The sequence below is a fragment of the Kogia breviceps genome, chromosome 8 (genome assembly GCF_026419965.1).
Source record: "Kogia breviceps isolate mKogBre1 chromosome 8, mKogBre1 haplotype 1, whole genome shotgun sequence".
NCBI classification, from domain to species: domain Eukaryota; kingdom Metazoa; phylum Chordata; class Mammalia; order Artiodactyla; family Physeteridae; genus Kogia; species Kogia breviceps.
In genome coordinates this window covers 25,926,324-25,953,019 of record NC_081317.1, presented here as the reverse complement: position 1 = coordinate 25,953,019, position 26,696 = coordinate 25,926,324, and the positions used below count along the sequence as shown (strand labels likewise).

At 42.2% G+C, this 26,696-nt stretch overlaps 1 protein-coding gene across 13 annotated transcripts in view; it reads left to right on the top strand.

The window, feature by feature from the left end:
- The window catches only part of ZNF462 (zinc finger protein 462), a 143,499-nt gene extending 117,607 nt beyond the window's left edge, over positions 1 to 25,892 (top strand). For 12 of the 13 annotated variants that reach the window (XM_059073390.2, XM_067041011.1, XM_059073398.2 and 9 more), the window contains 4 exons: positions 2,341 to 2,564; positions 19,456 to 19,588; positions 24,251 to 24,374; positions 25,488 to 25,892. In XM_059073390.2, coding sequence (XP_058929373.1) covers positions 2,341 to 2,564; positions 19,456 to 19,588; positions 24,251 to 24,374; positions 25,488 to 25,695 — 689 coding nt within the window. In that variant the 3' untranslated portion in view covers positions 25,696 to 25,892. Of the gene's footprint in view, positions 1 to 2,340; positions 2,565 to 19,455; positions 19,589 to 24,250; positions 24,375 to 24,656; positions 24,803 to 25,487 lie in introns of all 13 variants that reach the window. The other variant, XR_009337108.2, reaches the window with a different exon arrangement.
- Positions 25,893 to 26,696: the final 804 nt, after the last annotated feature.

The following is a 26,696-nucleotide window of genomic DNA, read 5'->3' as shown; positions in this document are numbered from 1 at the left end:
GTGTGGAACCCGGTCCCCTCGCGTCAGCCTGCCCCCCATCTCTTGCCGGGGGGCGCCAGCTTGCTCGTAGCTCATGGCCACGCCTGTCTAACCCAGGGCAGCTGGACAGAATAGTTGGCACTTGACTTGGAGCGGTGTCTCAGTGGGGGTCCATCTTGCTTCCTCAGGGTGCAGCTGTCTGGAGGCATTTTCTGTCGTCGTGACTGGGAAGGAGGAGGTGCTGCTGGCATTGGTGGGCAGGGGCCTGGGATGCTGATGATACACATGCTACACTGCACAGGAAAGCCTCCCACAGCAAAGAATTATTTGGCATCAAAACATCAGTAGTGCTACTATTGAGAAGCCCTGGATTAGAGGACTAGAACATCATAGCCTGGGCTTTCTTACGGCTCATTAGTTTACGCCAAGGCATTTTTTCCCTCCATTTACACCAAACCGTGGAACTGAATGGTTAGAAGACTGTTACAGAATTTGCTATTCTAAGAAAATGTGTGGATTCCATTATAATCATGTGTTTCTTAGCTGTCTGCTCTACTGTGGTTTAAAAATATTTATATTTCTAAATAAGCGACTGACTCTTTGTACAGGGAAAATAACATATGCATTAGAGCTCCAAGGAGTGTGGTGCAGACACCACCTTCCACGCTTCCTCTGCCCAGATTCTTGCTGGCCAAATTAATCGCTGCATTCAAGGGCTCCCAAGGCAGGGACTGCCCTGCACTGAGAATGTGCTGGTTGAGAGAAAGACAGGGCTTCAGGTGGGAAAATTCCCCAGGGGCCAAACACAGGCCAGCGACAAAGGGAGGGCTCCCAGAATGAGCGGCTTCAGCACACAACATCCTAATGCTCGGGAAATGTTGTCACTCGGTGACTCTGAGGATACAGCATGCTTTCCTGACTTACTAATACATTGCTGTTTCTAAATAATATATGTTGTGTGTGTCCATCTGTAAACTTTCAGAGTCTTCTGAAATTCAGACACAGCATGAAAGCACACGCTATATTTGATCCTTGCATAAATAGCACAGATTTTAATTTTATCCCAGTTACGGATATCTGGCGCATGTGCCGAAACTCTGGGCAGACTGGTGTGAAATTTAACTTGAGCAGCTAAACACAAGGGTGAGAGAGCACAAAATAAACAAGCACACACACTTCCAGCCCTACAGCATTTGGTATGTGAATGGGAAAAGCACCCAAATCCTCTCTCTCTCTTATTTTCTCCCTTGTGACAGTCAGATTACAGATTGTCTGTAAAGGCACAAATCCTCCACATCTCCCCCGCCACCCCTTTCTCCCCCGGAAGGCTGCCTGCAACCATTTAATTTGCCTAAGTTCTTCCGAGGTGGAGTTGGAGTTTCAGTGAATGAAAGTGTCCAGGATGCTTTGTTTTCAGATTTGAACTTAGATTAGAGATTCCCTTGGTTTGAAGAAAAGGAAAACAGGCCTTTCCTGGTGGCGCAGTGGTTGAGAGTCCGCCTGCCGATGCAGGAGACGTGGGTTCGTGCCCCGGTCCGGGAGGATCCCACGTTCCGCGGAGCGGCTGGGCCGCTGAGCCATGGCCGCTGAGCCTGCGCGTCCGGAGCCTGTGCTCCGCAACGGGAGAGGCCACAGCAGTGAGAGGCCCGCGTACCGCGAAAAAAAGAAAAGAAAAGGAAAACAGTCTCCTTGAGAACATTTTGGAAGGGGGAAACAGGAATGGAATTGGAAACGATGGGAAATAACAGACTTGTGGTTTGGTAGATGGGCATATGGGGATCTCAGTTTAGACAATTACAGAGTTTGTGACCCATGGAGAGTTACTTAAAAGCTCAGTTCTTTGCTTTACTAATTTGTAAACATGGGAATAACTCCAGCCTAATCAAGTAGCTAGGGAGGTACACAGTGGTGGCATATAGGTGCTCCGAGAATGTCATTTTCCTTCCCCCTTAAAGACATCTGTAAGTCCAGCCTTAACGCCACTTGCTGAGGAAGGAGCATGCGCTGATGGTTGCTGCTGGTCATCATTCATGTTGGTACAAATTCTGTTCTTCTCTCCTTTAATCACCTCCATTCAGGAATTAGCCAACCCCTTTCAGCCTGCCCATCCCTCTCTGTAGGTCATTCTGGGTATTAAGTACACAGAGAGCTTTCGGCCTTAGAAACACCTGTGTGTCCAGCGGACTGCGTTGATTTGGGGGGTTGGAGGAGGGACGGTGGGCATGTGTGTGCGGTTCACGGACCCGGAGCCATGAGAAGTAGCAACGGTGGATGGGTGAGTCTCTCCTTGTACTCCCGAGAGAGGACGTCTGCCTTCCATCAGTAAAAATTCCCATCTTTATATTCAATTTGTTTCCACAGAAGAGCGCGTTGTCCCCATTGAAGTATGCCGATCCAAACTGTCAAAATACTTGCAGGGAGTAGTTTTCCGCTGTGATAAGTGTACCTTCACCTGCTCCAGTGACGAGAGCCTCCAGCAACACATAGAAAAGCACAATGAACTGAAACCTTACAAATGCCAGCTCTGCTACTATGAGACCAAGCACACGGAGGAACTGGACAGCCACCTTCGGGACGAGCATAAGGTACGGGCCTGGCCTCCCCCCCGCCCAGCACACCTGGGGGCGGGGCCGGGCCAAATTTAGCCACACCTACTGTGTGCAAGACAGAGACACGCGCCAAAGTTATGTTTAAAATGAGGTTCAGTTTATTCTTTTATAAAAGAACTGAAGGTCTTTTTAGAAAAGTGGAACACGTAGATGGGGGAGAGAGAACCACCTGTAATGCTACCCCCACATCCAACTGCTTACATTTTTGGTCTCTTCTATGCCCACTTTCCTTTGTTTTATTTAATTATGATTCTACCTTACATGAAAGAGTATATCTTTCCTTTCTTGTTCTTAACTTACCCTAACTGGAGTATTTGACTATCACAAGAGTTGATGAACTTTTTCTGTAAAGGGCTAGATCGTAAATAGTTTAGGCTTTGCAGGCCAGATGGTCTCAGTGGCAGATACTCAACTCTGCCCTTGTAGCAAGAAAGCAGCCCTAGACAAGACAAAAATGAATAGTCATGGCTGTGTTCCAATAAAACTTTATTTACAAAATTAGGCGACAGGCTGTGGACCCTTAGTTGCCGGCCCCATTCTATCTGATGGCTCTGCCGGTGTGTCCCTCAGTCGTGTAGGTTGTTTCTGATATCTTGCTGACTACAAAAATTTTCCAAGGCTTTGCTATTCATGTCTGAACATTGTAAGGACCGTACAATATGTGTTTTATTTGTGGAGGGAACAGATTAGTATAGGACATAAAATCAGGGGTTTATGAAAAAGAATTCTCTTCCAAAAGTCTGCTGATCAGAGGGTAAAATCATCCCAGATGGCTTCTCACTTCTCTGAGGACTTGTGTGGCACATCAGGAGTTGAGACAGTTGTTTCTGGTTTTGTATATTGTCCAGAGTGTGGGGAGTGTGTGTGGGGGGGTGGGTAGGGATGATTAGTATTTGTTTCATGAAAAGAGCCTATTGAAATGTTTTCTAATTAACCAACAAATCCAAAACATCTAGTGAGTGTTTACCTAAGGCACAATGAGAAGCACTTTTGATACTGTTTCCTTTTTTCCTTGCTCTGTGTACTGTCAGTGGAAATAACAGCTTCTCTTCTGGACTTACAAACCCAAGTTATAAAGATTCCTGTCTGAGTCATCTGCACCCAAGGGTTAGAATTTTTTCTGTGGGGTGTTGAGAGAGAAGGCTGAGCTTTATCACCCATCTACAGTTTGATGGTTTGATGCTAACTTTTCTGCTTTGGAATGCGTTCATTTTCTAATGTGTCTCCCCAAAAATGAAAGCAGAGAAGAAAAGCCTTAATTACCTCACTTAAAAACTTCAATACCCTGTCTTATCCAAACTTCCTGGGCATTTCTGCCCCAAAACTGAAAGGAAAATCACTCATCTATCTCAAGCTGAGCTTTCTACATTTATGCACATGGGTCATATTTATATAACCACCTCGGATCTTTTCATTATAGCGTTGAAGCCATCAGACTGGTATTTTGGGACAGAGCAAACCAGGAAGGTAGATTCTTTCCCAATGGTTGCACAGTAGCTGTGAGTCACTGGAGAATTCCAGAGAAGGCTAGAAACCATACCAGATGTGAAAGCAGGCGGAAATGTGGGGCTTTGGAATATGCATCAAGCAAATGGGTTGCTCAGGAAACTAGGAGCCCAGTTTAGAACTTTTGGAGCCAAACAGACCTAGGTTTGAATTTTGTCTCCACCATTTACTGTACAGCAGGTTACTTCAATTTCTCTGCTTCCTGTTTTCTAAATGGGAATCAGTATACTCTTCTCAGAAGTTTTGTAAGATTAAATGAAGTCCTGGTATTTCCCACACTTTGAGAGCCACGTCTCAGTCTATTTGTGAGTTGAACTATGCTCAAATATAACACCAACGTATCGGAAAGGCAGTTACGTCCCTAAAGACCTAAAATGGACTATAAAATCACTAACTCTACTTTGTATTTTAGACATGGTCTTTGATATGTTATATTTTCATTATGCCATGTTCGATTCTTTAATCTTACTCCCTCTCATGGTTGACCAGCTTATTAAGTCCAACAAGCACCTAACTGAGGCAAAAGAATTGCCACTCTCAGCATGCCTAATGATTTTCATCTTTGTCTCAGTCGTTGTGAAGTTTGAGGCTCCTTCCTTCTTTTCTAAATGATGAATACAAAATGCAATTTGATTGAAATAATTATCCAAACACTATTTTATAAACATAGACAGCAATGCTGCTGAAAGTGAATTTTTGACTGATAGGCAGTGACATTATGCACTAATTAAAAATGGTCATTCATTGGGGTGAAGGATATACAAATACAAAAAGCCTGATTTCAACATTCATGAAAAGGGTATAGGAGTATTAATAAACAATGTACTAAAGAGAAGTTTGCTAGTGATTGAAATACAGAAGTCAAGAACCATGAGGCAAGAACAAGAAATTAAAGCCGAAAGAATTGGAAAGGAAGGAATAAAACTGTTTTTGTTCACAGTGTGATCTTTGTAGGTAGAAAATCCTAAATAATCTATTTTAAAAGGTACTAGAATATTAGTGAGTTTAGCAGAATTGAAGGATATAAGATCAATATGCAAACGCCAATTATATTTCTATATACTAGTAACAGACAATCTGAAAAAATGAAATTTTAAGAAGATCAGTTTCATTTATATTATCAAAAAGAATAAAAATGCTTAAGAATAAACAAGAACTGTGAAAGCCTTATGCTGAAAACTACAAGATGTTTTTGAGAGAGATAAAAGAACTAAGTTTATGCGATATATACCATACTCATGGATTAGCAGACTCAATATTGGTCATGCTTCCCAAACCGATCTACAGATTCAGTGTAATCAATCTATCAGAATCTCAGTAGGCTTTTTTCTTTGGTAGAAATTGACAGACTGATGCTAAAATGTATATGGAAATGCAAGGGACCTAGAATAGCCTGAACAGTATGGAAAAAGAACAAAATTGGAAGACTCACCCACCCTTCCTGATTTCAGAACTTTTACTGTAAAGCTACAGTAATCCAGAAAGTGGTGGTATTGGTATAAGGACAGATATATGGATCAGTGGTGCAGAAGAAAAAGTCCAGAAATAAACCCTATTATATGTGGCCGGTTGATGCTCATCAGAGGTGCCAAGGGAATAAGGAAAAGATAGCTTTCAACAAATAGTGCTGTTACCATTGGATTTCCATATGGAAAATAGTGATTGTTGACGCTTACGTCACTCAAATTTCTCTTGGGAAAAAATTCTTAGGTGTGATATAATAGCTGTGAACATTAAAAGAAAAAAAATCAATAAATTAGATGCCATCAAAATTAAATTGATGCTCTTCAGAAGACACCATTAAGAAAATGAAAAGGCAAGCAACCGAATGGAAGCAAATATTTGCAAAATAACTAACAAAGGACTTTACCTAAAATATATAAAGAACTTTTACAACTCAGTAATAAGAAGATTAACAATTTAATTAAAAATGAGAGAAAGATCTGAATAGACACTTTACCCATGAGGATATACAAAAGGCAAATGATCACATGAAAAGATGCTTAATAGGACTCATTAAGGACATGCAAATTAAGACAATTAAATGCAAATTAGGTAGTAAGCCATCACCACCTCTCCACTAGAGTGGCTGAAATTAAGAAGACCAATAGCACCAAAGTGTTGGCAAAGATGTGGAGAAACTGGAAATCTCACACAGGGCTGAATGCAGTGTATAATGATGGCACATCTACTTTGGAGCATTTTGGCAATTTGTTTAAAAGTTAAACATACACTTTACCATTTGATCCAGCAAGTCTACTCCCACATACAGTGTTTGCATAAACAAAATGTTCTCTATCCATACAATGGAATACTACTTACCAATAAAAGAAATTAGCTACTGATACATGTAACAATATGGCTAAATATCAGAATCATCATGTTAAATGGACAGAAGCCAGACACAAAAGACTACATATTGGAAAAAAAAAAAAAAGACTACATATTGTATGGTTTCTAGAAAAGGCAGAACTGAGGAGACAAAGCAGGTCAGAAGTTGCTTCAGGCTGGAGGTTTGGAGCAGGGATTGCTTGCAGAGGGTATGAGGGTATTTCTTAGAGTAATAGAAGAAGATTGTGGAGGGTTGTACAAATGCATACATTTACTAAAACTCATTGAAATGTTCATTTTAAATGGATTAATTTTATGGTAAGTAAATTACATATTAATACCTAAAAGATGCAAGTTCCCCAGGACCTGACACATGATAGGTCCTCAGTAAATGTTAATTTTCTGCAGTCTTTTCTTATAAGGTTGATCCTGAGAACAGATAGATCTATAAAGATGCAGAGATCCAGAGGAACGTGTGAGCTGCCAAAAATAAAATGTGCAATAGACTTAGCAGCTGGTTCTAAACTAAGGTTTACTGTTTTCTAGCAAAACAGTGTGTTGTGTGCATTGTTCATTACATTCTTCCACAAATAGCTTTAGGTGATTTTGTGTGGTGAAGAGAATTTATACAAGAAATTAAAAGACACTGTAGGATGTATTTTCAGTCAAAGGATTTCATCATTAAACAGAACTGGATATTCAAAACTGGACTCCTGAATTCTGCCTGCAAAGCTTGTAAACCTCAGGAATGTCTCTGAAGATGTCAGACTGTATCATTCATGGACTAGACAGAATACTGGTTCAGCAGGAAGCATCCTTGAAGTCAAATAAACCATTCTGCTGAAGAACCAAATTCTCAGGTGCCCTGGATTTATACTGCTGTGTTTATCCTCAGAAGCCAAGGTGAAGTAGAAATGGGTGACAATCAGCACATTCATTTTTTTTCTCTTTATCTGTTTTAGCACCTTCATTTTTTTAGGTGACACAGAATCTTGTCTTCCTAGATCTTTATCTTTGTACCAGTGAACAAGGAATCACTTGTAAATCTCTTGGAATCTAAAGTAAACAGTACAGGCTATTTGAACTTTTAGTTTTTCATCCTTCAACTCCCTGTCTTTTTTCTGTCTCACTAGGTCTTCTAGAGGTAGACTATTCTATTCTTTCAGTCCCTCCCTCCTTATGTTCCTCCCTCTTTCTCTCTCTCTCTCTCTCTCTCTCTCTCTCTCTCACACACACACACACACGCACACATACACACACACACACACACACACACAATGAAATCATATGTCAGTAGTGCCACTTATTAGCAATGCTGGTGCAAGATGAAGAGGTAACATTTCTAGGAACCTTGAAGTCATGAAAAAAACCAAACCTCGCACTTCTCACACTTGGAAAAACACACATATATTTTTCTTTGAAGAAAGTTTAAGTATATGCAATACCTTGTTAGCGTTCTTTATGGTTCTGAAGTCTCTTTGCTAGTTTAAGGAACATAAAAATCTATTATCTCTAACTTGCTTTGCTCATAAAATTGTCATGTTCGCTGTATTAAATTTAGAAGGATAGTCTATTCAGGCAATACACATTCACTAATTGAATTTACTTTGAAATGTTTTTAATTTTTTATACAAATGGAGCCTCAGGCAGCTGAACTGTAAGGAACTCGTATCTCTTTCTTTTTGTCAGTTTAGGGGAAGCAGCAGAACATTCAGCTCAGGAGGAATTGCCAACATTAGAGTTATTCCAATAAAATTGTTCCGCTTTCTGGACTAGTGAAATCCACAGTGACAAAAAAGTCATTTAGAATATTTGTTTCCAGCAAAGGGAATGAGAAGAAATAAAACAAAGAAACTTCCTCAACTCCAAATCATAAAATACACCTTTGGCCATGGTCTTTTTGGACTGCGTTTAATTTCTGAACTAAGTACTGGCATCTCTAGCTTTATGAATTCTGTAGATTCCTGCAAGCTGAAGGTTTTTCTAGAAGATTATGTCATTTCATCTGTGCTCTCCCTCATGCTAGTTGCTTCTTGATTTGTCAACCGTGGGCCTGCTTCTTTCATGTATTTTGGAAGACACATCAGAGGTAGATGAGCAAGAGGTGTGGTCATATTCAGAGGGATGTGCCTGGCAGAACCTGAGAAGATATTTCTCAAGTAGACATTTGAAGATGTTCTTTGCCTATAACCTTTGAAACTATCCACTAAAGTCTCCAGCCAAAATGAATGGCCCCAGCTCCCAAGCTTCCGTAGAGCTCTCCTTCTTCCACTATTAAGGCATGTATTTCATGCTGCCTCAACTTGCACTTAACTCTTAACAAGGCTCTGTCTTGCCACTGGATGCAACAGTCATAAAATGGAAACCACATTATTTACCTCTCTTTTCTTCCCAAATCTAACCATAGCGCCCTGCATACAATAAAGTCTCCAGTAGCTGGTTGCTACATAAATAAATAAATAAATAAATGAAATCACTTTTCAAGTAGGAAATTATAAGTATCCTATTTGTTCAAATAAGCAAAACATGACAGCATCGTCAGCATCTTTTCCTCTGGATTTCGAGTTCAGGAGATTGGCAGCAGCTCAGTTGGCCGACAGCGAAGTTGTTTGACCTTAATGGTGCGTTTCACTTGGCTATCTTGAGTACTTGTGACTGGGGCTGTGCTGAGAGTCTCAAAATGATTGATTTTGTCTGGACTTTTGCTAAGTCAGGTCTGGCAGAAGCATGTTTTCTGTTCTAACTCAATGATGGCAAAAGAAAGTAGATAGTCTCCTTGACTTCTGTGCTCCATACCCTTCTGGTACTTTACTATCCTTTATTCTTACTGTTCTTAGAAAGGTTTTTATTTTGAAGCAAATATTCTCAGAAGATTCTACTGCTTTATCCCACCAAATTTGGGATCGAATATTATTGTCACAGTACTTTTTTCTTCCTTGTGTTCAGCCAGTATCCCATGGATAATGTTTCCATATTTTGTAAGCAAATTTACATTTCGACAGATGATCTTCATTCTGATGGGGAAAGCTGGAGCTATGTCATCTGAAGATGTGAGTTCTAATCCTGGCTTTATCGCTTACTTGCTTTGTGTCCTCTTTTCCTCATCTACAAATATGGAAGATAACACGTGTCTTACAGAATGATCATAAGGGTTAAGTGATACATGGAAAAACTACTGGATTAATTTTTAGCATATAGTAGATTATTTGGTAAGCATTGAAACAAAATCTTTTGGAAAATGTCTGATTTTATTCTCATTAGCAAGCAAATTTGTATCATGGCGTGCAATATTATGAAGTTCTTTATACTTTATGATCGCCTGTGGGATTTTATGTTACTGGTAGATTCAAATAACATGTATTGTGTGTCAACTAGATGACTGGCCTTATACTCTGCACTGAGCCTGTAAAACTAAATAAGAAACAGTTGCTACCCTGGAAGAGTTTATAAGCAAGCAGATGAGATAAGCTTAAACAGAGAATCACAGCCAGTGTGTTAAGTGTTGGATAAAGATGTCTATAAAATAGGAGGGCAGCATAATGCAAAGCAAGTATGGTGTCGTGGCTCACCTTCCGTAGAACTTTAATACACTGAGCTGTATATCTTTTCTAGAAGCTTTTATAAGAGCTCTGATAGAAATGCTCTCAGCAGAGAATTTAAGACTTTTACCTGCGTCTTTGACCACCTTCCTGTAAGAATTCGTAGAGAAAGGGCTTTGCTGACCCTTTCTCCCACTGATTCCTTTCCCTCGTTTCCCATTCTGACTTTCAGAGACAGGCAAAGAGGATGTGCTGGGCAAACCACCTGATATCATAAGTCAGGGGTGGGCAGACTCTGGCCCATGGACCAAATCTGGCCCACCGCCTGTTTTTATATGGCCCGCCAGCTAAGAATGGTTTTGACAATTTTAAATGGTTGAAGAAAATCAAGAGTAATATTTCATGACATGTGAAATTATACAGAATTCAAATTTCAGTGTCCCTGCATATAGTTTTATTGGAACACAGCCATGCTCATCCATTTCCGTATTATCTGTGGCTGCTTTCAAGCTACACAATAATTGAGTAGTTGTGACAGACCATATGGTCCAGAAAGCCTAAAAAACTCGCTTAACTGGCCCTTCACAGAAAAGGTTTGCCTGCCTGGGCCATAAGTCCTTTGCAATGCTACACATTGTCAGTTTGTGACTGAGATGGGCACTTCTGATGTAAGAGATGGTTTTTCCATGTTCTCTGCTGTCACTTCTTCTAGAAGTAAAAAGTTCACTTGGCCTTTCTTTTTAACATGAACATGCACTATTAGGTGATGTGAACATCCTGGTTGGGGGTCTCTTTTTGAAGGTACAAGTGTTAAGTCAGTAGGAGGGGGACTCTGGAGACATTACGTGGATTTTTCTTCATCACCATCTCCCCCAGTTAATGTTTGCTAAGTAATCTGAAGACGAGGGTGTCCAACTTCATTCTTTCCTTAACAAGCAAGGTTAGGGCTTCCCTGGTGGCGCAGTGGTTGAGAGTCCGCCTGCCAATGCAGGGGACGCGGGTTCGTGTCCCGGTCCGGGAGGATCCCACATGCGGCGGAGTGGCTGGGTCCGTGAGCCGTGGCCGCTGAGCCTGCGCGTCTGGAGCCTGTGCTCCGCAACGGGAGAGGCCACAACAGTGAGAGGCCCGCGTAATGGAAAAAAAAAAAAAAAAAAAAAAAAACAAGCAAGGTTATATCAGTCTTTCCTATAAGGCTGGGTTTGCCCCCCAGGGCAGTAAGAAAATGCATGTGCAACTTGGCTATATTTGGAAATCACATAACACTCCTCCCCTTAGAATAAGACTCGAGTATGGAAACTCTTCCATATGCTAGGGACAGATAGAAACCATTTTGCTGAATGGTTAAAAAGCAACAAACAAAAAGACAGGTGTAGTGGTGAAGCTTGAACATTAAGCATGAGCATTGAAGGGTTTACAGCATCTCCACTTCAGTGTTAAGGGGTAAAGTTTTTGCTGGTCTTTGGCAGTTCATCTCACCTCCTTACTGGACAGCTTTTCACACAACTCTGAGTTAGCGGCCTTTATGAGGGACTTTCAATTCCTGGGCATTCACAAATAACTTTGAGATATAAGGATCTGCACATAGTTTTACAGTCTGAGTGATTGTGTGTTTGAACAGTCTACGCTTTAAAAACATGGATGGCTTCTTTTGCCTTCAGAAGTCTCTTAAGGAGCCAGGTTCTAGAACTCAAACTCAGCCTTGCTGTCTTTCTCCCTCTGTTGTGGGCTTTTGGGAAACAAGATGATAAATTGTTTCTCATCTCTAAAGAAGAAAGTGAATGTCCCTCCATATGTCCTCTGTCCCATTAAGAAGTTGGTCGGATACCCACCAATTTCTAGATCCAGAAAGTAATCACTACAAGTATGATCATTTTAGAAGCAAACTTAGAAATATATTGGGCACTTTAATATAAAATCTGTATACCATTTGACTTTGACCTTGTAATTTCATGTCTGAGTATTTAGCCTATAAAATTAAAACTAAATATAAAAGAAAGATGTATATACAATAAGGCTTATTACTGCAATTTTTTCTATTTTTAATTTAAAATTTTTTTAAAAAAACTTACTTTAAATTGGAGTATAGTTGAATTACAATGTTGTGTTAGTTTCAGGTGTGTAGCAAAGTGATTCAATTATATATGTATGTATATCCATTCTTTTTCAGATTATCTTCCCATAGGTTATTATAGAGTTCCATGTGCTATACAGTATGTCGTTGTTGATTATCTGTTTTATATATAGTAGTGTGTATATGTTAATCCCAAACTCCTAATTTATCCCTCCCCCCACCTTTTCCCTTTGGTAACCATAAGTGTGTTTTCAAAGTCTGTGAGTCTATTTCTGTTTTGTAAATAAGTTCATTTATATCATTTTCTAGATTCCACATGTAAGTGATGTCATATGACATTTGTCTTTCTCTGTTTGACTTACTTCACTTAGTATGATAATCTCTAGGTCCATCCATATTGATGCAATTGGCATTATTTCATTCTTTTTTATGGCTGAGTAATATTCCAGTGCACGTGCGCACGCATGCGTGTGTGTGTGTACATACCACACCTTTGAATTTATTTATTTATTTATTTTATTTAGGCTCCGCTGAGTCTTAGTTGCGGTACACAGGATCTTTGTTGCAGCATGTGGGATCTTTAGTTGAGGCATGCGGGCTTCTTAGTTGCGACATGTGGACTCTTAGTTGTGGCATGCATGCGGTATCTAGTTCCCTGACCAGGGATCAAACCTGGGTCCCCCCTGCATTGGGAGCACTGAGTTTTACCCACTGGCCCACCAGGGAAGTCCCTATACCACATCTTCCTTATCCATTCATCTGTCGTTGGACATTTAGATTGTTTCCATGTCTTGGCTATTGTAAATAGTGCTGCAATGAATACTAGGGTGAATGTATCTTTTCGAATTATAGTTTTCTCTGGGTATATGCCCAGGAGTGGGATTACTGAATCATTCGATAGTTCTATTTTTAGTTTTTAAAGGACCCGCCATACTGTTCTCCATAGTGGTTGTACCAGTTTACATTCCCACCAACAGTGTAGGAGGGTTCCCTTTTCTCCACACCCTCTCCAGCATTTATTGTTGGTAGATTATTTGATGATGGCCATTCTGACTGGTGTGAGGTAATTCCTCATTGTGGCTTTGATTTGCGTTTCTCTAATAATTAGTGATGTTGAGTACCTTTTCATGTGTTTTTTGGCCATCTGTATGTCTTCTTTGGAGAAATGTCTGTTTAGATCTTCTGCCCATTTTTTGATTGGGTTGTTTGGTTTTTTTGTTACTGAGCTGCATGAGCTGTTTCTATACTTTGGAGATTAATCCCTTGTCAGTTGCTTCATTTGCAGATATTTTCTCCCATTCTGTGGTTGTCTTTTTGTTTTGTTTATGGTTTCCTTTGCTGTGCAAAAGCTTTTAAATTTAATTAGGTCTCATTTGTTTCTGTTTTTATTTTCATTACTCTAGGAGTTGGATCCAAAAAGATATTGCTGCAATTTATGTCAAAGTGTGTTCTGCCTATTTTTTCCTCTAAGAGTTTTACAGTATCCAGTCTTAAATTTTGGTCTTTAATCCATTTTGAGTTTATTTTTTTGTATGGTGTTAGAGAATGTTCTAAGTTCATTCTTTACCATGTAGCTGTCCAGTATTGAAGAGACTGTCTTTTCTCCATCATATGTTCTTGTCTCCTTTGTTGTAGATTAATTGACCATAGGTGTGTGTGTTTATTTCTGAGCTTTCTATCCTGTTCCATTGATCTAATTTCTATTTTTGTGCCAGAACAAAAATGTGTTTTGATGACTGTAGCTTGGTAGTATAGTTTGAAGTCAGGGAGTGTGATTCTTAAAGCTCCATTTTTCTTTCTCAGGATTGTTTTGGCTATTCAGGTGGGGTCTTTTGTGCTTCCATACAAATTTTAAAAAGTTTTGTTCTAGTTCTGTGCCATTGGTAATTTGATAGGGATTGCACTGAATCTGTAGATTGCCTTGAGTAGTATAGTCATTTTGACAGTGTTGATTCTTTCAATCCAAGAATGTGGTATATCTTTCCATCTGTTTGTGTCATCTTCAGTTTTTCATCAGTGTCTTATAGTTTTCAGAGTACAGGTCTTTTGTCTCTTTAGGTAGGTTTATTCCTAGGTATTTTATTCTTTTTGATATTTTATTCTTTTTGATGTGATGGTAAGTGGAATTGTTTCCTTAATTTCTTTTTCTGATCTTTCGCTGTTAGTGTATAGAAATGCTAGATTTCTGTGTATTAATTTTGTATCCTGAAATTTTACCGAATTCATTGATGAGCTCTAGTAGTTTACCGGTAGCATCTTTAGGACTTTCTATGTATAGTATCATGTCTTCTGCAAACAGTGACAGTTTTACTTCTCTCTTTTTTTTTTTTTTTTTTTTTGCATTACGCGGGCCTCCCACTGTTGTGGCCTCTCCCGTTGCGGAGCACAGGCTCTGGACGCGCAGGCTCAGTGGCCATGGCTCACAGGCCCAGCCGCTCCGTGGCATGTGGGATCTTCCCAGACTGGGGCACAAACCCATGTCCCCTGCATTGGCAGGTGGACTCTCAACCACTGCGCCACCAGGGAAGCCCCAACTTCTCCTTTTCTAACTTGGATTCCTTTTATTTTTTTTTCTTTCCTGATTGCCATGGCTAAAACTAAATATGAAAGAAAGGTTTGTATATAATAAGGCTTATTGTTGCATTTTTAATAGTGAAAAGCCAGAAATAACCAAAGGTAATCACATGGGAAGAGTCAAGTAAACTATAATATATCTACTTAACGAAGTATTATGTGGTGATTAAAAATGGATGTATACAGAGATTGATATTTATGCCATACCATGCATCAAAAAGCAGCACTGTAAATCATCTGTGAATAGAGAACAGGAATATAGAAATGTAACTACTTGTTCACAGGTATTATGTATAGGTCGTTGGATTTTATTTTATTTTTTTTATTTTTAAAATTTCCTTATTGGAGTATAATTGCTTTACAATGGTGTGTTAGTTTCTGCTTTACAACAAAGTGAATCAGTTATACATATACATATGTTCCCATATCTCTTCCCTCTTGCATCTCCCTCCCTCCCACCCTCCCTATCCCACCCCTCTCGGTGGTCACAAAGCACCAAGCTGATCTCCCTGTTCTATGCGGCTACTTCCCACTAGCTATCCATTTTGCGTTTGGTAGTGTATATATGTCCATGCCACTCTCTCACTTTGTCACACCTTACCCTTCCCCCTCCCTATATCCTCGAGTCCATGCTCTAGTAGGTCTGTGTCTTTATTCCCAACTTACCTCTAGGTTCTTCATTTAGGTTGTTGGATTTTAAATGAGTTTTTTCTGTTTTCTAGTTTTTCTTTGTAAACATTTATAGTACAGAAAAATATAATAAATGAAAATGCAGACACCCAGTATCCAAGAGGTGAGAACCATGCCTGCTCTAATCTGGACACTGTGCTGGCCAGTGCAGATCTGGCTGTGAATAAGCTACAGGGTGTTTGTCTTCATGGAGTTTGCAGTTCTGTTGGGGAGGCAGGCCAGAAACAGTTAATTTCTGGGGTTTTTTTTAATCGCACCATTGTTGATTTACAATGTTTGTTAGTTTCGGATGTACAGCAAAGTGATTCAGTTCTACACACATATATAGGTTATTACAAGGTATTGACTCTAGTTCCCTGGGCTGTACAGTCACTGAGTTATGAAAGGGGAGGGGAGGGTGCTGTGGAAGCCTAGAGCAAGGATATTTAACCCAGGAGGTATTGAGGGAAGGTCCCCCAGATACAGTGACATTGGAGGGAGGCTGGAAGGCTGAGGAGACACCACCATGTGAGTGAGGCAGGCTTGAGAATTTCACACAGAGGACGTAGCCTCTGTGGAGAGAGGCACCAAGTCAAGAGCTTGGCCTGTTCCAGGGACCTCAATAAGCTCAGGGTGGTGGGAGCAAAGGGCAGTCGGTGTGAGGGCGAGGTGGGCCAGGGGGTAGGATGATAGTCGGGGGACATGTAAAGCCCAGTAAGAAACTGGGGTTCCATCCTCAGGGCAAGTGGAGTCTGACATGAGCAGGTTTAATTTTTTTTAAAAAAATCACTCAGTCAGACCGCCCTGGAGGTTAGATACAAGAGGTGGTGAGAATGGACATTGGGAAACCAGCAGGGAGGGAGGGAAGGGGCTTGCAATAATACAGGAAAGGGATGGTGGCTCAGAAGTGCAGCAAGGTGTCTTCCTTTTGTATGAAGATTAATCCTGGATTGCTGGTTTGGAGATTTAAAGTATAATAAGAACTCCTCAACCCTATAAAGAGTTTTTAATTTAAAATCTTCTACTAATTACATAGCAAAATTTTTCATTTTTATTTTTAAACAAAGATTTTAGAAATCTTCAGGACAAATAAATCCTCGGTGAGCCCTGGGTGAACGTTATACCATGAAATGTCATGTACTCATAAAATTGTGCAGAATCCAAAATGCTAACAGTTTTCCTGTAAAAGGAAAAGAAACAGGAAGGAGGAAAAGAAAAAATAACATTTGGTTTGGTGACAGATCTCCTTCTGTCACTGTGAGTTCCTTGATAGGCACAGGGCCTGGCATACAGCAGGGCCCCTGGGAGTCCTAAATGAATGAATGAATGCAAACTGCTGGATTAAAGATGTTTGAGGATTGTTTTTTGGCCTTTCTTGGTTTCATTTTTTTCGTTTCCTGGCAGTGCCCCCCTATCCTGCCCCTTCTACGTGCTTATAGTTGCCCTGGCTGAAGCAGGGAGAAAGCTATTGGAAAAGGCTGCCTTTTAAAGTACTGATCATTTCAAAATATTGTTTCTTTGCATATTTTGAAATTAGGCCAGTTGGAATCTTGCCTCCTTTTCCTGAAAAAAACTGGCAACCCAGAAGACTTTTATTCACATATTTGTCATAAATGCTATTTGATTAAAATGTAGACTTTGTGGTGAAACATAACTTCATAAATATGCACTTAAGATACTTATACATGTTTCCAAAAGCCAAAATCGGAAAAGGCCACATTCCCAGAAAGGGGAAGGAAACCACAATTTGGTGAACTATTTTTTAATTTTATTTATTATTATTATTATTTTTTTTTTGCGGTACACGGGCCTCTCACTGTTGTGGCCTCTCCCGTTGCGGAGCGCAGCCTCTGGACGCACAAGCTCAGTGGCCATGGCTCACGGGCCCCGCCGCTCCGCGGAATGTGGGATCTTCTGGACCGGGGCGCGAACCCGTGTGCCCTGCATTGGCAGGCGGACTCTCAACCACTGCGCCACCAGGGAAGCCCTGGTGAACTATTTATTGTGTTTCAGATACTATGCTGGCCCCCTTTTACAAACAAGGACACTGAGGACATTTATGTTCAGTAATTTGCCCAGAGTCTCGTGGTTCATGGCAAGCCCGAAACTTACGCTCAGGTCTGTCTGACTTCAAAGCTCCTGTTCCTGGTGCCTTCCCTTTTTGCTTCTGTGTTATAAATTTTAACAAATCTATATAGGTCGGTAGGAGTGAGGATAGTAAATAGATAAAGCCCTAATTAGGAAGGTACTTTGTGCAAAAGTCCTTTGCCAGCTGATACTGTGAACTCAGGAAGAAAGATTCTAACTTGACTTCCTCCTCTTCACCTTAGTCTATGCATTTTTAAAACTTTCTTTCTTGAGCAAAACAGGAATTTGCTTTCTCTGAGGGTTTAATGCTGAGATTGACGAAGAGGTCTTTTCCACCCTCATGCTGAGTTGTTTTCCAAGTCAACTGATTTCATGGATTTCATTCAATGGATTGTTTCTCTTGCTTTCAGAGAGCTTTCATCCCGAGTGTTCTTGCTCCTTTTCAATGTGGCCGACCCCCAACATGATGTTATGGGGGCAGTACTAAGCTTTTTCACAGGACTGTCTGTTGGCCCTGATTCTCTGAGGCTCTTTCTCTCGCATTTGTCACAGTTGATGATGGTGTTTCCATCTGCTAGGCATATGGAATTGGTGGTGCTCAGCACATCTTTGTTCCAGGCTGGTCCCAGGGAATTTTTTTTTTTTTTTTTTTTTTTTTTGCGGTACGCGGGCCTCTCACTGTTGTAGCCCCTCCCGTTGCGGAGCACAGGCTCCAGACGCGCAGGCTCAGCGGCCATGGCTCACGGGCCCAGCCGCTCCGCGACATGCCTGATCCTCCCAGACGGGGGCACGAACCTGTGTCCCCTGCATCGGCAGGCGGACTCTCAACCATTGCGCCACCAGGGAAGCCCCCAGCGAATATTTTGGAACTGTCTTGTAAATTTTCCCCATCCTCTCCTGCGCCCTCATTACACTCTATCCCTCCTGTAGCAGCTCTGGAAATCTGCCTTGGAGTCTCATTAATGAAATCTGTCTTCCCTCCTCAACTAAACTCTGAGCCTCTGGAAGCCAGAACTGGGTCTTATTTATCTTCATGGGCCCCTTCCCTGGTCCCCACGGGGGAAGTACGGAACCCATCACTGTATTGGTTTGAGTCATTTTGTTGGCTAGACTCCTGTGCTGTCATTGCTGATAATTCTACACATGCAACTGAAGAAGTTCTGAAAATAGATTAGTTGAAGAGGTTGCGTTTTGTACTACCATTGACATGAGAACCCCAAACAGAAAACTCCTTATAGAGTTTTCCCAGAGTGGATTTTTATTTCTCTTGGATGATATTTTGAAGACAGTTTGGATTCCCACATTATTCTAACCTCGTTTTATGTAAACAAAAATCAGCCATAGTTAACACTTTAAGAGGGTTTTTAGGGATTTGTCATCTAGATTTTTCTCAGATAATCCCCAGCTGTGATGAATAGGCTATGGTCAGCTTCAGAAACAGTAGTAACGCTAAATAGTACCAATATTGTCTTACATCTAAACTGGAGTTAGGAATCGAATAGCTGTCATTTGGTCAAAGCTAGGACAGCCCATATAGCCCTCCAGGTTGATAGGCTTATGGTGGAAATGTTGTGACTCTCACTGCTAGTTTTCAGGTTACTTACAGAGTCACGTCACCTCCAGAAACATAACTCATAAATATGCATGTATGACACTTCTTATACATGTTTCCAAAAGCCAAAATCAGAAAAGGCCACATTCCCAGAAAGGGGAAGGAAACCACAATTTGGGTAGTTGACAGAAGGTACATCCTTGAATGCAACTCCAAAAATGTTTATTGGACGCCTATTCTACACCCCAGGCTTCACGATACTTTTGATTTTCTGCTGACAGTAGCTCACGTTTCTTACCGAATTTGGTAAGGAAGGTCCGGTGTTGACACTTCCGGTGAAAATGAATGTGGAAGTAAACGGCAGGTACACCTCTGAGAGAGTCAGCATGAAGAAAGGACCTCTTAGGCACTGGGGTTATTTGGTCCTGGCTCTAAAGGCACACCCGCAGGAAAATGACGTTGGAAAGTTCTGTCCTCCGGGGAGAACCGCATTCAGTTGGGGTTTGTGATCCCACTGTCTGTTTGGGTCTCTTTCAGGTAAGCCGTAACTTTGAGCTGGTTGGACGAGTTAACTTGGATCAGCTGGAACAGATGAAGGGGAAGATAGAGAGCTCCAGCAGTGATGAGGAGGACAAGGAAGAAGAAATGAACAGCAAGGCTGATGACAGAGGTAGGTCCCTGCCCTGCCCTCTGAGCCCCAGCTGGCATCCAGCCCGGCTGTGCTGAGACAGAAGGGGAGGCAGAAGGTTGTTGTAGGGGTAACAGAAGGAATGGCCCCTCTTCGTTGAGTCGCGGAGCAGCCTGACTTAAGAAACACGCCAGGGGCTGTGCCTTGTAAACTAGTACCGGCTCTAGAAACTCCCAGGAAATACATTCGTTAAAAAATACGTGGCGATGATTGGTTTTTTATTCAGGAAGACTGGTATCTAGGGAATCTGCAGGATAAGGACAGACGGCAAGATGGATGGTCCTGTAAAAGCTACTGAGGAATGTAAATGAGCTTCCAATTGAACGCTTATTTAAAATTGCTTCTGCTGGGGTGTACGCTGCTAGGCTGTGGGGAGCTGCAGGGGGCTTGCGCTCTCTCCATGTGTCCTTCTGCACGGTCCTCCTCTTACCCCCCTTGCTACTGCTTTTGCTTTGTAAAGAGACAGAGAGAGAGACCAGGGGCTTTTCTTTGGCTGTGTTTGCAGGGAAAGGTTTTGTGGTATTTTTGTACTAGTTTTCAACTTTCTGTGAGTCTATCATTATTTTCAAAGTGAAGTTTTTCAAAGTATATTTAGTTGTAGACATACGTGTACATGATCCAGAGTTGGTATTCTATATTGCTCAACGTAGAATCTTGTGGAAAACCCAAGACTATACGTAAAGAATATAGGTTGGGCTATCTTACTTTAGTTATTGCAGATTTATCAAAAGCACGTGGATAACCTAGACCTGAGAAATACATGTGATAGACATCATTCTTGGTATTAGTTGCCATTACTGAGCATCACGATGTGCCAGGCCCAGTGCTGGTGGGTTTTATACCTTTTTTTCCTTAATCTTACATAACGTTAGAGGGCTCTGCAGTTGGTCTGTCTGGATTGGCTTCCAGTTCTAATACTTGTTGGTTCTGTGACTTTGGGTAAATTATTTTATCTCCTTGTGCATTCATCATCCTAATTAACAACAACGTCACTTCCTAGGGTTGCGTAAATCTTAAATGAGATAGCACACAAACGTTAGTCTAGTTCCTACAACATAGCAACCAGCTAATAATAATGATAAAACCCTGCAATGTAGATGGTATTATTGCCATTTTTACAAATGGGGAAACAAAGGCCTGGGATACTTAAGAGCTTGTTCAAAGTTTAAAAAACAAAAACAAAACAAAACAAACAAAAACGAAACACTGGAGGTTGAGTCGAAGTATTCTGGCTCCAAAGGCAAAATGTCTTTTACACTACGTACCATCTCCCCTACCCTTTGGACAGCGGGATGTTCCTCATTGAAGGGAACCTGCCCCTGAATTCTGTCAGTCCAGTGGCCCTTAGGGCCTCACTGTAAGGGGCACTCTGGTGGAATTTCTTGGTCTTTCTTCCTTGGTCAGTCTGCAAGCCTAAGAAAGCCGACTTGTGGCCACTTCCCCCTGAGGTTCTCCCTGTTCTTCTTCCTGACTTGCCCTGATTTCCAGCACCATCACCTCGCCCACCATCTTTTACCTCTGCCGTAGTAGGAGGCCACAGATTTGCTGCGTGGGGATCCAGTTTGGCTCCTGAACCCCCATGCCCGTGGTAAATGGATAAAATAGAACACCCACACCATAGACTGATTGCCCTTGTAACGTTACAACTTTTATTAGTAGGGGCTGTAGTAATCTGTTTCTTACAAGGAAAATGGCTGTGATCTGAGAAGCATGGTTTTTTAATCTTCTTTTCCTTTATTTATTTATTTATTTTTAGCATTTCACAAATATGTTCTTAGTGATGAATTCTTTAATAACGTCTGTGCACTGTTTCCAGAATTCTCTGGAAGAGGATGCTTGTGACAGCGGGTACACAGGCTCCTTTTCTTCATGGTGCTCTGTGCTCTACCATTCCTCTCCAGGGAATGAATTATTCCTCATTGGGTACCATGACTTTTTAATCTCTAGAGCCGAGCACACATGATTTTACAGGTTATAAGTATTGCAGAGGCGAGAACCCCTTTTAGTCCTCCCCTCCCCTGTGACGCCTCTAAAATAAAAGCGTAGACAATGAGAAGAAAAAGATGGCAGTTCGATGTGAGAGCACCAGGCACGTTCCCTGGCTTGCCCAGCTTGGCCGCCCCCTCGCACGGGCACTGTGGCGTCAGACCAGCTCTGTTTGCCTGGAAAGAACTTCATGGTATCTGATCGCCTGTCCCTGGAAAGTTTAGCATCCACATTCACGAGCCTTAACAGCATGGGGAAAAAAGTCATGGGGTGGAGAAACCTGTATTCCTCTCTCAGAGGGTGGGGGAATTACATGAGTCACTTCTAGTAACTGTTAATGGGAATTACTAGCCAAAACCTTCCCGTACCCCTCGCCCCCCCCCCCCCCCCCCCGCCCATCCTTGAAAGAACAGCCTCCTTTGTCTCACTGCCTTTGAATCAATTTTCCATCATCAGGTGTATTCTTGCCAACCAGAAGAACCGGCACACAATAGCCTCGGGGTGTTTTTGCCAGACGTTCTGTCTTCCAGTAGAGAGCGGGAGGTGGCTTTAGCACAGCTCTCGGGGCTAATGGAGAGCCATTTAATGTGTGACAGGTAATGACTGGCCTCCTCCTTTGAGGATGAAACACAGCATGAGCCCTTGGAAAGAATAGGTGGCTGGTTTCATGTTTCCTAAGGGTAAGCGAGTGAGTGTGCCAGGAGCAGGCCCTGCGTTGGCAGTGTAGACGCTCATCGGGTGCTCAGTTCAGGGGGCTCACGTCCTTGGAGCTACCCTGTTCCCAGCGTCCTTTCCCGGCACGAGAACCAGGGAGGGGGCTGACTGTGGCCACATTGCAGGTCCTGCCTCAGAAGGCAGCTCAGAGGGAATCTGAAGGAGGAGAAACCAGGCGGGAAGAAATCAACATGAACCCAAGCGGGACCCTCCCCACCCCCTCTCATTATGCAGCTGGGAGGAGTTAGGAAGGCATTCTGCTGATTTCTTGCCCAAGATAATCCCTGCTAAGGAATTAATGCGCAGGGCAGATGGTGCTGTCTCATTTCCAATGAAAAGAATCAAGGAAGATAGTCTGTGCAATTATTTTTAATGGCTTGTGTGGTGATCTTCTTAATTTGTGAGAAAATGTTTCATCTTTTGTTAAAACTGGCCCCATTCACAGAGCTTTTTGTGCTGAAGATGAAGGGAGCATAGAGACACCTAGCCTGTTAACGTCATCCTGAGGATTTTTATCGGACGGAGTGTTTCAACCAGGAGACGTCCTCCTGTAACATCTTGTAGGTACAGACACACAGCGATGAGATGCGCAGAGATGATCAGCATTTCCCTGTGTGCTGCCCTCACTTTGCAGCGCGGCTGCAGGGCCGTCTAGGTCCTGCTATTTGTTACGCACGGAAAGATTTGGCCCTCTGTGGTATAATCAAAGACATACGGGCTTGGGACTCAGGATGACACAAAGGCCATATAAGCTCTCATCTCTGAGTTTGCCAGGAGGAGTGGCCTGTAAACAATTAGCCAGCCAGTCCACGTTTATCAGACCACTCACGTGTGCCCAGGGCCATGGAGGAAATAAAACGACAGTCAACATTTGATGTTAACAACAGAGCTATCCAGAAATGTGTGCATATCCCCATGTTCAAGAATACACCGATTGGACTTCTCTGGTGGCTCAGTGGTTAAGAATCCACCTGCCAACGCAGGGGACATGGGTTCGAGCCCTGGTCCGGGAAGATACCACGTGCCACGGAGCAACTAAGCCCGAGCGCCACAACTACTGAGACTGTGCTCTAGAGCCCGCGAGCCACAACTACTGGAGCACGTGCACCTAGAGCCCGTGCTGCGCAACAAGAGAAGCGACCGCAATGAGAAGCCTGCGCACCGCAACGATGAGTAGCCCCTGCTCGTCGCCACTAGAGAAAGCCTGTATGCGGCAACGAAGACCCAAAACAGCCCCACCCCCACCCCCCCCCAAAGAAAAAATATACCGATTGAGGCATAGATGCCGGGCAGCTGGCCACGAGCCCTTACTAGCTGAGGACACGCTTTCACATTCCGGCCTCCCTGATGCCCGGGACTCACTCCTGCTAGGTTCTTTGCTCACAGATCTCATCCAGTGTTCGCAGTCGCCCTGGGAGGTGTTGATTCTGATATCCATGGCAGATGACCACCAGTCGTGAGTCCTCAGCCTTCCTTGGAATGTGTCGAAGCCCTGAGGTCTTACCACACTTCCTGGTCTGGTGCTTTTTTAGTGAGCAGAGATAAACTTGTGTCAAATAGAAAACAAATAGATGCTAAACTTGAGGCACTGATACAGAGCATCACAGAAGGGAGAGATTTGATAGGGAAAAAAATGCTCAGATGCCATTGGTATGAACAGAAGGGGTTCTTCAGGCAAGACAGACCCAGGTATTTGTGATGGAAGCAACTGGGAGGTGAGGAGAAGGGAGGAGACCTGGGGCTCGGGAACCACAGGAACAGTTCTTGAGTGAGTTTCAAGAAGTATCCTTTGGTGAAAAGCCAGTAGGAGAAAGAGTAAGGAATCTGGAAATTGGTTTCACTGAATGGCTTTGGGAGGGGAGGTAGGAGGGGAGGTTTCCTAATGGATGTTGACTTCTGCCCACTCCCCGGCACACAGGTAACGCTTCTGCTTTCTCCTCACAGATCTGATGAGATTTTCTGACCGCGGGGCTGCTATCAACACTGAGAAGCGTTTTCCATGTGAATTTTGCGGACGGGCGTTTTCCCAGGGCTCTGAGTGGGAAAGGCACGTGCTGAGACACGGCATGTAAGTCCCATGAAGGCCTTCGCCCATCGTGCGAGGTGGCGGTTTCTCCTGACAATACATAGACCCCTCTGTGTCACACTTCCGGGCATGGGAGGAGAGGCAGTTGTAACGAACTGGGTTTCCACCTTTCCGCTGGTTTTTAAATGGTCACCCAGACACAAGTCAAAGGAGGAAAGATCATCTTTACGAATGACAGATCCCGCTCAAGCCCTCGTGTAGAAGTGTAGCGCTCTCTCCAGCCCGTGTCCCTTCAGCTTTCATTAGCATGACGTTCTCTGATAGAGCGTGGACCGGGGTCCAAAGATCTGGCTTCTGTTCCTGCCTCTGTGATGACTCATTCCCTGAGTGGCCTTGAACCTTCCCACGCACCTCTTGGTGCCTTCAATGCTCTGCCTCGGGGACAGAGCCCGCTTCTGCCTGCCTCCCAGGTAGGTGGGAGCATACCTGTAGAGCACTCATAAGATCCTTGAACATGAAATTGTCCCCTAGATAAGGCACTTAGAGCCCAGCAGACGCTGGGAGAACCTAGGAGTTGGTCCTTCCAGCAGAAAAGGCCCAGAAACGTGAAGCATCTAAACTTCAGAGAATGTAACTAAGTTCCCCAGGACATGGGTCCCGTTTTCAGGTTTTTGCTTTTTGTTGTTTCTATGATTTGTTTCTGGACCTATCCATTAAATCTTTAATACCTGAGTTGCTCTTTTAGTCCGAATAAATATAGCAAATCTCCAAGCTTCTAGGTTCCTCTGATGGGTCTGAGCATAAGGCAGTTCTTGCTATGACCGCTTATGATTTATATTGTTCCCAGTACAGGAGGGAACATAAAATAATTATGTTGATCTGGAATCAAAGCATGGTGTAATCAAAACATAGTATGATAATGGATATTTTTATAGGTTCAACTTTTTGATAAGATACCAGAAATATATGACCTAAGCATAACAGGTAGCAAGGATAAATCACTCACAGTTCAGTCATACTTGTAAGACCCCAAGACCTTTTTAGGATCAGAGAAATAAGGACATGAATGTTTTTTGTTTAACTAGAAAAAAAAAAAAAAAATATATATATATATATATATATACTCACCGTTCACTACCATGAATGTTTTTCCAGGGCGTTGAATGACACCAAGCAGGTGAGCCGAGAAGAAATCCACCTGAAAGATAGCATGGAGGACAGTATTAAGGTGCCCTCTATAGAGGAAAAGGAAGATGACGAAGCAATCGGGATAGACTTTTCACTAAAGAATGAACCAGTAGCCATCTGTGTAGTAGCTGCTGACAAATCTCTCCTGGAGAATGCAGAGGCCAAAAAAGAATAAGCGTTTGGTGAAATTCTTAATCACCTCTTACTTGAACCGTGATGAAAAAAAGTGGGAGGGCCAGCTTGGGCTGAGAAGGGGGGGACAGAAAAGAGAAGACAGAACAAAGCTGCTTTTTAGGACTGAACAATCTATTTTCAAAGCACTGGTACCTGTGTGAGTGAGTATGTAAATTAAAGTTATTTAAATGGTTGGAATATGTGGCTCCTTTTCCATCACTACATCTTTCCTTCCGGATCTTCATCGTGGAAGTTTCAGTTGTTGCGGAATACGAAGCACCTCCCTTGCACATGTGTGCGCTATGGTGGTCTTGGACAGTATGTGGAAACAGAAGCTCCGTGACAGTAGAAGACTTCTCTTAGGGGAACAACTTTTTGACGCACAACTTTTGGTGCGTTTTTCTAGTTTTAATACGTTAAGCTTTTTCAAGACCTAACTGCAGCCGCTTTGGGAAAAAACAAACAAAAAAAAACACAAAAAACAAAAACAAAACAAAAAAACTGCTTTGCATAAAACAGTCACCTGTTTCCTAGTACCTCAAACTTAACCAAGGGAATTCTCTGCATTTGTCAGTACTACCTGTCGTCATTGTGGTTAAATGTAGAGAGAACTGCTGGGCAAGATGGTGAATGGAGAAAAAAAAAAAGAGTTTTAAAGAAAGGAACACAAATTGTGCTTAAAATCCCCACGTGGGTTTTATTTCTTAAAATACTGTGATTTTTTTAATTATTTTAGTAAAAAACAAAACAAAAAAAAGAAACAGACTTTAATTATTAGATAAATGTTTGTGAATTGTCATCCTTTATTCCAGGTAAGCTGTTTATTAGTGTTCAGCTATAATTTAGAATTTGGTAGATTTCATGTGACCTAATTTTAAGGTGACTGTGGAGTTTTGTTTGCCACACGTTTATCTTCTATCAATTTGAGTGTTACAAACACAGCACAATTCAGTTTTTCATATAAATTGTTTTTTTTGTGTGTGTGTTGTTGTTTTGATTTGG